Below are 17,874 nucleotides of genomic sequence, written 5' to 3'. Positions count from 1 at the left end.
ATGTTTCAAAGCGCTGACGTGCTAATTTTTAATAAACACAGAAAATAAACAAAACGAAGTAAACAAAAACAAACAAAAGCCTTCCACTTCGGAGCGCTAACTAAAACTTTGATGCAGGCCGGCTAAGTCATTTATCTGGCATAAAACAAAGTAAACAAAACCTCACAGATTAAACACAAAATACACAACAAAACAAAAGCTTCACACAGTACCCTTTGAGGACTACGATACACAGTCGGACTCTTCACACAGCAGCCCAGAGCAGACGGACTGCACCCTTTTTAAACTCTAATTTGCAATACTTACCAGGTAAGTAAGGCAAGTATTGTAAGGTAAACAAATAATCGGTTAATTGGGGGGTACAGGACTTGAAATTAGCATTTACATGCACCCTAAACAAACGGTGCCTACGTATGTTTTTTTAGGCAGGGAGGAATCTGACCCTCTCCCTATCTACCTGTGTGCTAAGTGCCACGCTAAATTCAGATTTTACCCTGCGATTTAACCTTTCCTAAATGGATATCTTGCAGTCATTCAAATGTATGGTCCGCCCATGTGGGCAAGTCTTACTGTATTTAATAAACTTTTACAGCCATTGTCCCAGCATTATACCAGTAGCTTGTGTATCAAGGTACACTTTCTTGGCTTTTGAATGTGTGCTCATCCTAATGTAGTCTGTCAAAGTAATCATATAGTACTGTACCTATACGAGGACTAGGCAATCTAGTTTCATACAGTCTACAGCAGGATTTACTTTCTTTGTTAATGGAAGCAAAATATCATGGCACTGTCGAGAAACGTAATGGCCTTCATACCCATATATATATGGTATATATATATATATATATATATATATATATATATATATATATATATATATATATATATTATATATATATATATATTATATTTTATTCTTAATACAAGGGCGGTAAAACACGACTGACTTGTATCTGAGTGTTGCATATCTGAAGGCTGACTGTAGGAGGTTTTCAATTAAAGACGACTTTCAATGCAAAAAGAGAATGAGGTGATTTGTTGTACAGCAGCATATATATTCCAAATGGAAACACTGGGGCAATTTTCAAGAAAAACTGAAAAGCGTGACAACAGATCACTCGCGCTTTTATGGTCATGACAGTTCTGCTTCCACTTTACATGAGAGTTTATTTTAGAGAGAGAATTTAGTCATCCAAATGCAAACAACCTCATTAATAATAAAACAATGGGAGGGTTTATTTAAATATCACCAAACGCACTGAAAAAAGAGATGCTGCGCGATAATGGATATCGTTCAAATAATGCATATGGGTTTACATGAGGGTTTACACGCTAGTCAGAGATGAAGAGAAGGTTACCCCCCCCCCCCGGTCTGGAATGCAAAGGGCTTTCAGTTATAACAGTTCATGCTGCCAAGAAGAAGAAAATAATAATATAGATTTCTGTGTTTTACAATTGCAGCATATGTTAGTTTAGAAAAGTAAATGATGGCTGGCGCAATTAATGGGGCTGGTATTTCACAGGAAGTCTGGGAGGATGAGGATTCCAGCAAATGGTCTGATGCCACTGGCCGGTCACCCATTAACCGGTGCATTTCCTCCCAGAACAGAAATTGGGACCTCGACCTTTGACCAGAGGGCTGCAGGCGTTCTCTCCTGCAGGTACAGATATTTCAGTTTCTTGAATTTAGCAAGTACGGTTTTGGAGCTTGTTCAAAATATGTAATTATTTATTCGAATTAATAAACGATAGGTGCATCGTTTTTAAATGTGAAATTTAATGTTAATGAGAAAAACTTTCCAATAAAAACTAACATCCCGGCAAGTCACGCACATCAGCAAACATCGTGGACACTAGCAAAAGACACGGAATCCGTGACACCCGCAACCACCGTGACTAAATCCCAGCGCTGTTCATAATACACTGAATGAATGTTATAAACTGCTGACATCGTTGTATTGGTATAAATCAGCACCTGTATATACAATTTATATATAATTTAGCAGCAACCCTCACCAGGAGAAGCGGACTGATAATAATGGATGGATGGATATTTAACTGATTTGTATTAGTAAGATTGGGCTAAGGAAAATCTTACGCTAGTCTAGAGGAGGACAACAGGGTGGAAAGAACATTCCCAGAGAAGAGCGTTCTTTTATATAGGGTCAGTGGAGGAGGTATCGTGGTATTTCATGAAAGTCTATCGAAGTATACACATCTGTCGAGTTTGTTGCTATGGGACTAATTAGGCCAATTAGCGTGCACTTTACAGTACTTTACTAAAGTGTAATGACACTTAAGTCGCGAGCTTTTTTTTGCTTGTTTACTTTTGGAATGAGCACAATCATTCCTCATTTGTGCGTGACACGTCATGAATGCACTTTAGTAGCACGATTAAAACTTGCATGTAAACCCCACCACTGTTATCAGTAATACAATCTATCAGATCTCATTGGGATTCTAGTCAGGCCCTTATACAGGAAATTACCATGTTCAGAAGAGGGGGAGTAATGTATTCAGTTCTGCAACAGTTACAGATGTTTCCAAGTACTGTAAGTACAAGTTAAACACTTGAAAACTGGTTGAAGAATCGCTTTACATCCAGAAATTCCCAGAGAAGTTTAAACTTGATGCTCAAAACATCGTTACATCGTTACGACTCCCCTGATGCTTCGCTCGAACCCCTCCAGACATATTTCTATCACTTTTCAAGCAGCTAAGCAAATACTTTCCCTATAAAGAAAATCTCTTAACAGCCTAGCTGATACACAGACCAAATACACTGCTTACTTAAGGATTTGATTAAAAAAAAAATGCATTTGGATTAATTGTCCTAATGCTACTATTATTTATCCATGGATGGACCCATTTATATCCCAGAACTTTACTATGTTTTACCGCCCTTGTATTAAGAATAAGATCAATCCCCATTATATATAACAAATTAATGCAGTTACCCGTCACACGCAATTTCCAACTCCGTCACCAGTTTTCTGACACAAAGCCCATGTCTTCAATGTTCCAATTTATCTGAATATCCGTCACAGCCTTGTTTTTGTGATGTGTGTGTGTGTGTGTGTGTATATATATATATATATATATATATATATATATATATATATATATATATATATATATATATATATATATATTTGTTATTGTGCATTTACAAGTGAACTGTGACATTAGGCCCTTATTGAGTACTATATTCTGCAATTTTTAATACTGACTTGGGATACTGTTAATTCTGGAAACTATTATATTTTTTTTTTTTTTTTTTATCTTTTGGTTTTGCTAAATTGCATTGCCTTTTACGTTTTACGCAGTTCTGTGCATGGATAACATTTAGATTAAATTCTTCTTTCGGGTCGTTAATGGGAAATTTTACATACCACTACCATACATACTGTGTTGTCTCTTTAGTTTTGGCAAGTGATATTTTCAGAATCATACCTTTCTGAATTAAAATACTACTTATGCTGAAAGTGTAGTACTGTACCAACAAAACCAATACAGCACCTCTAAATGGAAGCCTACTTATTTTAAAACACAAAATCGTATAGTGTCGGATATGTGAGTGCTGAATGTATTGTGTGTTGCAGTTTTTATTTTTCACTATTAGTGATGGCTGTAAACAACTCATCCATTTGGGCATTATTCAACCATTCTCATTTGTTCACAGTACTTCATGAAGTTTGGTAGAGTATCCTCTGTGTAATTTAAAATGAATGCACCATTTGAAACAAATAATATAAATATAACTCAAAGGCATAATTTAGTACTAAAGTCATGGCAATGGCTATTGACACAAAAGGATTAAAACACGTACAGCCTCAGTTTAAATAAGAGCATCTTTTTGTTTTAAATGAGTGATAACCAGAACTTCAAAATCCACTGCAGACATTGTATATCTGATCTCAGTAATGAGCATCCCCAGCTATACATTTAAAAAGTTACTGATCATGACATCAATATTATGTACAGAATAGTATAGAGTATAGAATAATAATAATTAGCAATGAACTGTTCATGCACAAAATAAGCATTTCTCTGGATTTGACACATGGTACAGAAGGGTTGTATGTGTTTCCATGCATTTTATTTTATTTTTTTTGCCAAATGCAAATAACCTAATTAATATTAAAATCTAGGAGGGTATATTTAAATGTTTGTGTCGGACTTCCAATACACATTATTATGTATTATTGTCAATGTCATTTAGTAGATGTGACAGAGACTAGGGGTGATCTGTGCAAGTCGCATGTCTCGTCCACGACTTTTTTGCCACCCATATTACATGGTACTTAAGCTAGTGCATAATGAATTGCACTTTATTGCTAAGGGGAACCAAACAATATAGTCCTACAATGTTTTAGATGCGCGTTTCCAATAGCACAATTTGATAACCAGTACATGTATTATTACTGGACCACTTTATTTGTCAGCTGTATTCAGTTTTTTTTTTTTTTATACTATGCATACATTTGAAATAAGGCTCTGTAGAATAAAGCTGTGGTTGAAACCTGGTACCTAATCACATTCTCTATTTCAAAAGGCAGCAGTGTGATTAGTTAGAATTTTTTATTTGATCTGCATTTTAATAAACAATATCCAATACAACAGCAAGACCAGGTTGCTTGCTCGAATAGGATTTTAAATCTTTGGTTAGCATTCATTTAAACCCTCCTAATCTACCCAAGTTATTTTCTTCCAAACCACATGGAAAGGTCTTGTCTGGAACATAATTTTACATAAATATCCCATCTCATTAACTTTAAGTATATGCTCTATTGCAGTATATTATCTAAAACGAAACACTTACAAGCCTAAATTAGTTCTCCAGTGGTCAATACTACAGACTGCACCTATCTTGAGTGTGCCCTTTCTATTATTGTCTCATTCAAGGTCAGACATCAAGTAAATCATTCCTGACCACTGTCTGCCACTGCAATTATTTATGAATTTAAAAGCAAGCTTGTCAGTCATGATTTCACTAATGTTTGAGAAATCCTTTGTCCTTTCTGGCAAAAATGTCTAACTTTATTCCCTTTATGATCCTAGGCATTACACTGATAAATGTATGCAATGTGTGCTTTAGCTTTGCACTAAATCTGCCAAAAAATTGTCCAACAAACATAACGCACAGACTGTCTGGTGTGCCAGTCTGTTCCACGGCTCTTTAGGCTGCTATAAGTGGAAAATAACAGCTGGTAATAACATATTTGGCAATGTTGGGAACATTTGCTTAAAGGCAAAGTGGTCTCCAGAGTTTTGAAATAACACTAAGAAGACTAGAATTAAAATAAAGGGTTATTTTGCATCAAATGACATTTGAAGGGGTCTCATTTGTGATTGTGCTTGTTGCCATGAATAAGTAATGCTTGCTTCCAGAATCCTGCAAAATGATAAACTGGTGTTCACATCTTAATAGATGCGCAATTCAAATTCAACAGAGGGGTGCTAAACTAGATGAAACTAGATTGAGTTTCGGTGCCCCCTGCATCTGTGAGATATAAAAATAAAGGTTCGTCCCATTGGGTATAATTTCTCTTAAACTCCTGACATATCTGCTACAAAAACATAAAAAATTCCAGGCTCAATTCATGAGAAGGTACTAAATTAGACTAAACAAGTTAGTACGGTAAGTTTAAGGGCCCACACAGGTTTCAGGAATGAAATAAAAAAAAAATCTTTGTGCTTGATTTCTTCTGCAGTCTTCCTGGTTTCTACTGCTCTATTACAGTACATCGTGAAGTGCTGAAAGGTACAACAGTAGGTTGGATACTTGCAGTAAAGCCGTCAGAACATGCAAATGCTGGCAAGCACACATTTTATGTATTCATAATTGAAACCGGATATGTTGTACAGTAATAATTGATTTTAATATCCATTCTTTAATATCCCTGTTTCTGTATCCCTGTTTTCTGTATCCGATACAGCTGACCAAAAAGTTGCATACAAACTAGAGTACACAACCTCGTTGGGTAGTACTAGATCCAAATGCCCTTGAAACTTCTGATGTTTAAAGTAGCCTACGTCATAGCACATTTTCTGGGTTGTCAGTGTGAAACATTTAATCTACTGATAAACAAATTGTTCGGTCCAAAAACTTTCTCTCTTTGAATTTAGAGGCTCGATTTAAAAATCAGTTCACTTCATTTTTGAAAGGCTTGGTGTCTTTTCTGTACAAGTTGGAAGCAATAAAACTGAAAAGCAATAAATGCCAACTGAATTTATGCTTTTGGAGCTGCTAATTTCTAGGAGCTATACCCAAGAAGGCTTGGCAGTTTTATTAATACATCATGACAAACTGCTGCAGCCATAATTTTTGCACTTGTTAAGTATTAATTAAAAGCCAAGGATACAATACAATGTAATTAAACCTTAAACTCCTTCTCAGATTACTTGCAATTAGATGTAACATTCAGAGTATCAAAGCAACAATTACAACTGACCATAAAGCTCCATTCAGATATTATCAGCAACAGATATTAATAACCAATACATCGTATAAGTGCAGAGGCACCCCTGAATATTCTCCATTTACTATCCATGCATATCCATTCTGAAGGGGTGACTGCCAAGACTGGTATCATATGCAATGCTGTATTAGTCTAGCTAGTCATGCTATACAAATAATGTGGTTTTATATGGTATTGTAAGGATACTGACAAAGAGTTTTAATTCAAATAGGTTCAGTGGCTTCATGACAACAGCTAAGATTATGATGCTAACAAACCTCTACTTAATGAAGATTAGTTTCCCTTTACATCATGGGACATATAGTTGTCTCCTGACCCACGCACCTGTTTGTACTCTGATTCTCTCCCGACCAAGACCTGTAGAGTATAGCTGACTGGGTCGCCTCTCATTGGTGGAATAGCCTCCCACGTGACTTCACATGTGTTTCCTTCTAACTGGGTCACCCGGGGAGCTGAAAGCAAGTAACGTCCAACTATTAGACTACAGCTATCTAAAAAGTGTAGATGAAAAATGATCAGTAACATCAGATCTGCCAGTAAGGAATCTGCATTGACAGGCACTTCTTGTGTAGTTGACTAGTAGAAACTTACTGCAAAAGAGAGTTCACGTTGTCGATGTGCTCCCATATTGACTCACTACCAGTTCTCAATAAAGTATGAGGGGAAAAAACTGACTCAAAGTTCATTAAACAAAAAAAGTGATCTAAGCCCATATACCACATTGACAACCATAGTTTAATGAACCAGTGTATACCAGCCTCTCAGCACTGCACAGTGGCCTATCACTACCAAGCCACCCTGTAATTGTATGCTATTTATAAACCGCTTGTTTTAAAAAATATTACTGAGGTTGTGTGGTTGACAAACCATTAAAAAAAGGAATAAAACAAAAAAAGTCCTGCAGTTAACTGTATGCTGTCTGTATCTTAAAGGAACTATCAAGAACAATCTCCTGAGACAATCATACATAATTATGAATGTATTGCAGGTAATGTGCTATATTTCCTGGGATTCATACAGTGTTTGTATTTACCTTTGACAGCCGGCGGGACTGATTTGGTTGTGCTGAAGGTGTACACTTCGGAGAACGGGCCCTCTCCTGCTTCGCTGATTGCTTGCATTCGGAAGCTGTAGCTGGTGGATTCTGTCAACCTCTGTACCTTGTAAGTACGACTTGGTCCTCTGTAGATGGTAATGAACCTAAAAAGGATAGTGTTTTAGTTTATTACATTGAAAGTTTTTAAACTTTACTTAAGATGGTTGTTGCTAACAAAAAAATTCCACAAATTGTGCCTGTTGTGCAGTTTTTCTACTTCTAGGTCTCAAATGTGCAGTTTTGAATGTATAATAACATGTACTTGCATTTCAAAACATAATTTCGCAGTGCTACACTAGGGCAAACATGTTTTTGCTTGCCTGTTACTGTTTCACTTCCTAGGTCAATTCACCTTGTCAGTGTCTTTGAGGTCAAAGCATGTCACTGCTTGCAAGCAAAGCAGACACTCAATAGGGAAGTGGGGGGGTGGGCTATATTAAAGTAAGGCTTGGGAACAGATTTCTTTATCCTAGTATAGCATCTGTTTCCTAAAAAGAAGCATTTATTAAAGTATTTACTGTTTAACAATGTAAATGTTTTAAAAATAGGAAACAAACCTATTTTTATTTTTAGCATTGCTGCTGTCTCCTAACAAGGAGAAGCGGTACAGATAGTCAACCTTGTGTCATTTTAAAAGAAAGAGAAAAACAAAACGCATCTACTGTATGGCAATTGAAAACACTGTGTAACAAAAACATTTTTTTTTTTTTTTGTTCCTGGGTAGTAAGTGTTATTTCCTAATTGCTTATGCCTCAAAAGTATAGAACATGGCTATTATTCCCCACAAACTTTGCTTTTGTGACCAGGACAGTGATATTTCAAAATATCACTATTTCCAATGGGAAAATGGGCAAATGTGCGTCTTTTCGTTCACATAAAGTCAGAAAAAAACAACATATGAATCCAAATTAACATGTATTTATACTAAAGTAATACAAAAATGACTACAAAAGATTTTACAGTATAATAGTAAATCTCGAAAAACTACTCACTTCTAAATCTTTTGTAGTCATCTTTGTATTACTTTAGTATAAATACATGTTAATTTGGATTCATATGTTGTTTTTTTCTGACTTTATGTGAACGAAAAGACACACATTTGCCCATTTTCCCATTGGAAATAGTGATATTTTGAAATATCACTGTCCTGGTCACAAAAGCAAAGTTTGTGGGGAATAATAGCCATTTTCTATACTTTTGAGGCATAAGCAATTAGGAAATAACACTTACTACTCAGGAACAAAAATTGTGTTACACAGTGAAATCTATGACATGCTTCACTTGGAAAGCTTGGGCAAAAAGGCCACAAGGTTAGAATTTGGTGCAAGGTGTTATATAACTAGTCTATGAAACAGCTCGAATTTAACATGCGTTTGGTTTTTGGTCACAAAAAATCCCCAGCCCATTCAGTACATGTTATAAACACTTTCATATTGAAAAAAGAGATTAATCTCTGTAAGAGATTCATTTCCAACTTAAGAATATATTCATCTCAGACCTTGACTGAACCTGCACTGCTCGCATTGCCTGATTGAACTGTTCCTTGAGCAATGTTCTATATTACTTATTTAAAAAAAAAAGACTAATGTATCTTTTGTTCAGAAGTACATTTTATAGTGATAAATGCAGCCTACTGTATGTACCATCCAAACACTTCAGCCTACAGTAACTACAGGAAGAGTTCAACACTTAAAAGCAGAATTTCAATTTAAAGTAGACTGCATAACAAAAAACACATTTTAGTTAAAGCACTAGCTGAATAGTGTTACTCGTTCCTTTTGTAATTTAAATGTCAGCACTTCACAAGCACTCTTTTTTTTTTTTTTTAATTAAAGTGAAAGGAAAATATTATTGACCCTCAATTAATTTGACTGGGCAAGTAACAAAGTCAGGTTGTTAAAGAGACAGTAATTTTAGACTGCGAAACTTTAAGAAAATCTAAATCTTTTTAAAACACTTTTTTTTTCTTTGTACTGTTGTTTGCATTAAAAGTGCCTAGTACTGAATCTTTTATTCCTTCATGTATTTCTCTTAACTGCAACCCCGTTTGTCACAATGGGCAAGACAGCAGATCAAACACTCTTTTATAGACGGCAGAGGGTTGGCTCTTGGTTGACAGTAAAGTTTGCAGGACTGCAAAAATGACAGATGTTTCCTTGGATATCTGCCTCATTAAAACATTTCCAGGTATAAATCTGCACTACTGAATGAGATTGGCACTTATGTGGTTCAAATAAAAAAATATTTAAACCACTTTATATCAATGTTCTGGATAACGTGCACCTCTAAATTTCACACATTAGCAGCCAGCTGAGCTTAGCAGTTTATGGTATGTTTTTATTTCCTCAACCTTCTCTGTGAAAAAAGTTGCATCCTTCCAAGCGCGAGATTGGAACCTAAAATCGAATTGCCCCTCTTGATTTGAATTTGAACCACAGCCTGATAGGTTATATAGGTTACTGCAGCCACTGAACATACTCCTGCTTGCTTATTTGTTATTAGTGCTACATTTACTTATCAAGTGTTTCTTTTTAAAGGAACAGAACTGTCGCTGACCTTTCAAACACCTTCTTGAGCATTTCAGATCCACCAGGCATTAATCTTTATTGAAGGCATAATCTATAGATTGGATATTGCATCAAATGCAGCATGGCTTATATTGCACCATTCTTTATAGTGGGCGTCTTTTCTACATCACACGGCACCTTCTGAAGAAAATTGGTTTACAAAAGCTGTTGCTGCTTGCCTCCATAACTTTAAGAACCAAGGTTGTCTTTGTCAAACGGAAAGCACTTTCCCGTCATGTTTTCAATTTCAAAGCTGAAGGGAAAAACAATCTTGTACCAGGTTATGATTGCTCCTTTATCTCAACTTACCAGAGGACCTTCTTATTTAGACTTTGTCAAGTGCTTTAATTGTAAACTGTAAAACTCTAAGGCAATTCGCCTGTGTCGCAAGAATAAGAGGACCAGAAAGTTAAACTTCACTGCTCTGTGAATAATGATGAAGTGCTTACAAGAATAGGAGATATAACTGAAGGAGACTAATACTGAACATACAAAATAAGAAATAAATACTGCGGTGTTGCACCTACAGTCGATGAGGAGGTGAAATATGGGTCAAGCAGATGTTTCTGGCTGTATGTTGAATGTCAGTGTCAAGGTGTATTAAAATATCAAGATTTATGGTATTCTTATTGAAGCAGGCTGGTTATATTCGATTTCCTTCAGATTGAAAAAAAATCACCTGGGAGCCAAATATCAAATCTTTGAATCTTCTACTTCCAGTTTTAATATCTATGTCTGCAACAAACCATATCCTCGAAAAAGTTAATTACCACAAGCTTCATCCACGGCATGTCCTGATGCAAACTTATCAAACCACTGGGTTTGAAATGATATATTACAAAGTCAATTCTCCATTAACAGCTTTTCTTGTTTTTTGGTAAACCGATCAATCGCATTCTGTGTCGCTAAATAGCAGTGCAAGGTTTGCTCTAATTTCAATCTAACTGTAATTTGATTGGCTGGTCAAATTAATTCCCTTCCCCTTAAACCGCAATGCTCTCACCTCGCCTTGTCCTTGTTATGTTTTACAAATTCTTATTGCTATGAAGAAAATGAATCTTAGAAAATCAAAGTACAATCCATATCTTTACCATGTAGGTCAGCACTGCATTGTATTTTCACACTGTAAGAAGTGAGCTGACAGAGGGTATGGAAAAACACCAAGTGAAAGCAGTACTGAGAGGCTATGAGCCTGCAATGCATCATTATCTATGTGTGCTGCACCATTAAGCTTTATCTTGCCTACTTATAGCCTATAACCTGGGCATGTCATATAAACATGTGTCTCTAAAAGCAGTTTTTACAACAACTTTAATACTTTATACTGTTTATATAGATGGGTAGTATGCTCAAAGTCTTTTAGTTTTAATGAGAGGTGGGTGGATGAGTAATGTGTTTGTATTACTATAAATGAGCCATACCACTGGCATTAGGATATATGAAACCTGTTCAAGCCTAGTTAATTAAGCACAAATCTATCTAAAGCTGAATCTACCCTTTAAGCCACATTCAAATTTACCCTAAACTATAATTCATGTGATTGTTTTCTATAGGGTGCCATAAACATTCTGTACTTTCTGCTTTTTCAGACCTTAGGAGTTTAAGCTGTTGGTACCCTAGATTTCTTCCCCACTGAAACTTGCTTGTCCCTGCAACACTTACTGTGTGTTATTCACTGCGACTCAAATAGGCATATACTGCGACTGTCCATTGTGGTTTATAAACTACACTTAGTTTGTCATAGCTCAGGAACCAAAACTGAAAAAAGAAATGATAGATGTGCTTAATGTATGGAGGAATATCGTCTGCAGCAAGTAACAGAAATCAAATGTCAGTCTGCTTTTTAAATTGCCATCAGTCGCTGGTGCAACCACTGGCTCCGTGGCAATTACGCTGCAGTATATGTTGACTTTTTTAAGAGTTTTTCTTTTTGACTTTAACTTGAGAGTGCACTGAAATGCAACGTGTTCCATTAAGCTTGATTTTATTGATTTGCGTTTCTCTTTTAGAATTAACTGGCACTCAGAATTTTTTTGAGAAAACTGAGTTAACAACTATTGTAAATTGTTTTAGGTCAGTTTACTTTCAGTAAAAAAAGATGTATGTTTTCCCACTGTGGGCAAATTGTCCATGCAATATAATATGAAGGGGGGCATTTGCCAGCAATTTGGTTGGGGAGGGGGGGGGGGCAACTGATCATGTACCAGTGAATGGGGAAACTTCCTTTACAATAAGTGGTTAATACAATGCCTAGCAACCCACTCCCTAGTATGCTTTATTGCTTAAATGCATTGTTTTCAATGCAAAGCATTGTTAAAAAGTCACCTGATGTACTAGACTTCCTAAGCACTGGTTGCCGGCTCACTTTAGCTCCCCAAGAGGGGACTTCAGTGTTGTTGTTTTTTTTTCTGTCACTTATTTACAACATGTGCCTCTGTAATGTATTAATATAATACACAGCATTAAATAAAACCACAAGCACACAACTCTGTTTGCCTCTCACCCTCTGTTTTTGTCCTCGATTTGAAGCGCGTACACCATGTCATCCGTGATAAGCACTTTGGTGGTGGTGTTGTCTCCCCACTTGAGTTTGAGGCTCTGGGGTCCGGCTGCAGCACACTCGAGCCGGGGGGGTGTGGGAGGCAGTGGTCTGGTCGTGCCATGCACTGTCTGGCTGAAGGGACCTGCTCCGATCCCATTCACAGCCTGGATCCTGAAGCTGCAAACACAAAAACTTTTAAAGACATTCAAAAAGACTTCTAGTTTCAATGTTAGTCATCAAACGTAATCATCTCTTTGCAATTCTTATTTCAGTACTGTGTAGTATTTTACTGATTATGGATGAAATATAAACTTTGAGTATATGTCTTTAAATGATATTCTGTATTCATCTTTTACATTTCCCTTGCTATTTTATGACAATCATTGCAATCATCTGAAAACAGCCCAAAACTGCTTAGAATAAAAAAAAAATCCATTAAATATTAAGGGTAACGTAACAATTGAATATTGTTTTTTAAATATATCTTTCCTACATTTCAAGCCCATGTCACAGTTTATGTCACAAGGCCATTTCTAACGAACTTCTAATAAAAATAATCCAATATGTCAGTTTGGCCATAACATATTCCTTATGTTATTAAACACTGAAAAACCATGAGCAGTACTGCTGTACAATTTAATATGAAATGGACCATACTGCTACATCCAGGATGTTATATGTTGTCCTTTTGATGCAATTAGTTTTATTTATTTATCTTTTCAAAGAAATTTAATTTATAATAGGCATAGGAAGGAGACTCCACAGGGCTGCTTTTAAAAACACTCGCTGTAGCAATCAAATATTCAATTTTAAACCTCAGGATCAAAAGGATGTTTTCTTCCTCTTAGCATTTTGAATATTGCTCTTAAAATTGGTATGTTAGGGGGTTCACGAGTGTCGCATCCAGTAAAGGTGCTCCGCGTGGACTGCAGGATGCGCCCTATAGACTGGAGACTGCAGGTTTGAATCCAGGCTATGTCATTGCCGACAGTGACCGAGGGTTCCTAGGGGGCGGCGTGCAATTGGCCCAGAGCCGCCCGAGTAGGGAGGGATTAGGTCGGCAGGGCAATCCGCGGTTCACCGCACACCAGTGACCCCTGTGACTGATCGGGTGCCTGCGGGTCTGCAGTGGAGCCATTCAGATCTGTGTTGTCCTCTGGCACTATAGGTCTCATGGCTTTGCTGTGGATCCGCAGTACGGAAAATGACAGATTGGCAGGAACACGTTTCGGAGGACGTGTCTTTCAGCCTCTGGGGGGTTGCAGCGGTGAACCGGGATAAAAATAATAATTGGGCATTCCAAATTCCTTTTTTTTTCCAAAAACAGGGGTAAAACCTATGGATACGACTACACACATATATATATATATTATATTATATATTATATATATATATATATATATATATATATTATATAGGCTATATATATATATATAGATATATATATATATATAGATATATATATATATATATATATATTAAGAGCTATGTTATACAATTTGCTTTACATTCACTGCTATTTTAATGACAAAGAATATGTAACTATGCCCTTTTTTATAAGCTCCTAAAGACTGAATTGATGTCACTTATTATAAATGTATTACCACACTCAATACTTATATGTTCACAATTCAACTAATCCTGTTTACATTTACTGACTGGGACACGTTGGATGATTTTTACCTCACTTGGGGTTTGTTAGGGGACCAAGACTTACTGCTTCCTAAATATCTTTGTATCCCTGTCTCCGTATTTCGAATAACTAATTTTAATGCACAGCTGAGTGGGGCATTTGTTTGCTGTTCATCTATATAAAACTGCTTTGAAGAATTAAAAAGATAATTGCACTGCTTTAAGTGATGTAGTGAAAGATGTGAAGCTGGAATCAAGCCATTTTGATACAAAGGGAATTTATAAAAATGGCATTACTATTATAGGTTTTGCTGTATTTGATAGTGATGTGTGTTTAGAATACGTACTTTAAAACGAAGGAACCAAGAGCGTGGCGCTCCCATGTGTTTATTTTAAACTGAGCATTTGATTAAGAGTCAGCTGGACCTATGAGGTATTGTATTTCCACAAAGGGCTGCCAGATTCAAGCACAAGCGCTTGTCAAATACTCATCTGTCTACTCGATTTGTGTCATGTAATTTTGTTTTGTGAATCTGGCTATTGTTTCATAGACTTGCTGTTTTAAGCATTCTGTAAAGTGCAACTCCCATATTCATTGCTTTCAATCTACATCTATGTGTTGTTGTGCATTCAGGAAGCCGAATTGTTTTGATCCTAAAATATGATTTTAAAGTTGTAAAGTTTAAGAACATAAGAACATAAGAAAGTTTACAAACGAGAGGAGGCCATTCGGCCCATCTTGCTCGTTTGGTTGTTAGTAGCTTATTGATCCCAAAATCTCATCAAGCAGCTTCTTGAAGGATCCCAGGGTGTCAGCTTCAACAACATTACTGGGGAGTTGATTCCAGACCCTCACAATTCTCTGTGTAAAAAAGTGTCTCCTATTTTCTGTTCTGAATGCCCCTTTTTCTAAACTCCATTTGTGACCCCTGGTCCTTGTTTCTTTTTTCAGGCTGAAAAAGTCCCTTGCGTCGACACTGTCAATACCTTTTAGAATTTTGAATGCTTGAATTAGGTCGCCACGTAGTCTTCTTTGTTCAAGACTGAACAGATTCAATTCTTTTAGCCTGTCTGCATATGACATGCCTTTTAAGCCCGGAATAATTCTGGTCGCTCTTCTTTGCACTCTTTCTAGAGCAGCAATATCTTTTTTATAGCGAGGTGACCAGAACTGAACACAATATTCAAGATGAGGTCTTACTAGTGCATTGTACAGTTTTAACATTACTTCCCTTGATTTAAATTCAACACTTTTCACAATGTATCCGAGCATCTTGTTAGCCTTTTTTATAGCTTCCCCACAAGGGTTGTTCTAAGAGAAAAGAAAGATGAAAGACCGTTACTTTACGATTATCTTTCGGATCACTTTAGCAAGCCCAAGTTACAGTAGTTTCTTTGCATTCTTTCTATAGCAGCAATATCTGTATAACGCTCCACTTAGGCTTAGAACATGTTCCTTATAAGAAAACACAAAAAACCATGACAGTAACTGCTGTCACAATTTTTTTATGAAGGGAAATGGGACCTACTGCACATCCAGATGTTTATAGCTGCCCATTGTTGGCCTTTTGAATGATCCCCCTACATGTGTTTAGATGAAGACAACAGCTGAGTTTGCCAAATAACTCCTGCGGGACTTTGTCATATTGTCTTTCTCCAAATCTAAACAATCAATATTCAATTTTTTTAAATACAGGTCCAAAACTCCTAATCCATTTGTCACTTTGATTTTCGCCTTTTATTCTTAAAACTGTATGGTAAGGAAGGGGATTCACGTTAGACGGTCACCCCACTCCCAGTAAAAAATGTAAATTTCTGGAGATTTAAATAAACCATGTTATCTGCTTCGCAATTACATTATCGATGTATACATCCTCCTAAAAATCAAGCAGGTTTGTTAGGCAGTGATCTCCCTTTCCTAAAGCCATGTACGACGGGGCGGAACGCACATCTAAAGCCCAGAGATCCGGTCGGAGGATTATCGGATAGGGTAACAAGTTATTCCCAACCGGCGACCTTGACTTGGTGTGAGGTGATGAAGCCTGCGGAAAAGGCGATAGTTCGCCTTAAAGACAAATACGTCTCAAACTTTGGCTGTGGTCCCAGGGGATTCGGGACATGTCACCCCTTTCGGACACAATACCCCGCGTAGGTGTTGCACCGGGTGGAACTGCATATCAAACGGATGGGCATTCAAATTTGGGGGAAAACCAGGTAAACGCTACTGCTACAGTTTTACGATTACGACCAATGTGCACAGCGTTTTTTACCAGATATATACGAAAGATCAATAATATTTGAAGCAAAAGTAGAGAACAAAACAAAAAAAAATTTCATTTTTTTAATTCATTCAAACATTTTCAATGACAAATCTAGTTGAAATGAACAGTTTAGCTCATCTGTCCACTTATAACGTATTACCTCATCTCATTTAGTTGTCACCAATCGCCCGGGTTGTGAACACCGGTTTGGGACTGACTGGGACACGTTTTAAAAGGTCGGACCAAGACTTGAAAGGTGTGTTAGGGACAAGGTCTAATGACCATTATAGACGGCTATCGTATTCGAATAACTAATTTTTATGTTCACAGCTGAGTGGGGCATTGTGTTTTGCAACATCCTATATAAGACAACTGCTGTGTTGAAGATTTTAAAAGACATAAAGAACATGGTGAACTTATTGATGTTATTTAAACTGGAATCAACCCTTTTTGATACAGGTAGGGAAGATTTATAAAAAATGGACGGTTTACGGGTATAGGTCGTCCTATTTGACAAAGAAGTGTGTTTTAAAACGTAGCTTTATACGAGAAACAAGGACTTTAGCCGGCGCGAACTCACCGGGGGGGGTGTGTTTTTATGTTCACTGAGCATTTTGAGCGCGGATTGAGGTCAGGTGGAACTATTAGTATTTGATTTCCAGAAATACCGGGCCCTAACCGTATTGAAGGCCGGACCTTGACCTGGCCACATTAAGTCCATGTATTTGTTGTTTTTGTGATTGGCAAATTGAATCACAGCTGGAACCAAGCATACTAACTCGGAATAATAAGAACAAAATATTCATTGACGTTGAAAAGTCTATATTACACACAGGAAGCCGCGAATTGGCTTGGGATACCTATAATATGAAATTATATAGTTTAGATATGTGAGAACATGCAACCACCCAAAAGGGACGACAACCGGCGCAATGTCTAGATGAAGACATTTCTGAGTCAACAAAAACTCCTAGGTCTTTTTCATAGATTCCTTCTCCAATTTCAATATCTCCCATATGATATTTATAATGTACATTTTTATTTCCTGCATGCAGTACCTTACACTTTTCTCTATTAAATGTCATTTGCCATGTGTCTGCCCAGTTCTGAATCTTGTCTAGATCATTTTGAATGACCTTTGCTGCTGCAACAGTGTTTGCCACTCCTCCTACTTTTGTGTCGTCTGCAAATTTAACAAGTTTGCTTACTATACCAGAATCTAAATCATTAATGTAGATTAGGAATAGCAGAGGACCTAATACTGATCCCTGTGGTACACCGCTGGTTACCACAC

General features: G+C 36.8%; 1 protein-coding gene across 5 annotated transcripts in view; it reads right to left on the bottom strand.

Annotated features, from left to right (window-relative positions):
• Nucleotides 1-17,874, bottom strand: part of LOC121322915 (fibronectin type III domain-containing protein 3B-like) — a 240,282-nt gene that overhangs the window by 10,680 nt on the left and 211,728 nt on the right. For all 5 annotated transcript variants that reach the window (XM_041263510.1, XM_041263509.1, XM_041263513.1 and 2 more), the window contains 3 exons: nt 12,649-12,864; nt 7,516-7,682; nt 6,807-6,934 (listed from right to left, as the gene is read on the bottom strand). In XM_041263510.1, the coding sequence (XP_041119444.1) occupies nt 6,807-6,934; nt 7,516-7,682; nt 12,649-12,864 (511 nt within the window). The remainder of the gene's footprint in view (nt 1-6,806; nt 6,935-7,515; nt 7,683-12,648; nt 12,865-17,874) is intronic.

Source organism: Polyodon spathula, chromosome 11, assembly GCF_017654505.1.
Source record: "Polyodon spathula isolate WHYD16114869_AA chromosome 11, ASM1765450v1, whole genome shotgun sequence".
Lineage (NCBI taxonomy): Eukaryota > Metazoa > Chordata > Actinopteri > Acipenseriformes > Polyodontidae > Polyodon > Polyodon spathula.
Note: the sequence above shows the minus strand (reverse complement) of the source record. Positions and strands in the feature narration are given on the sequence as shown.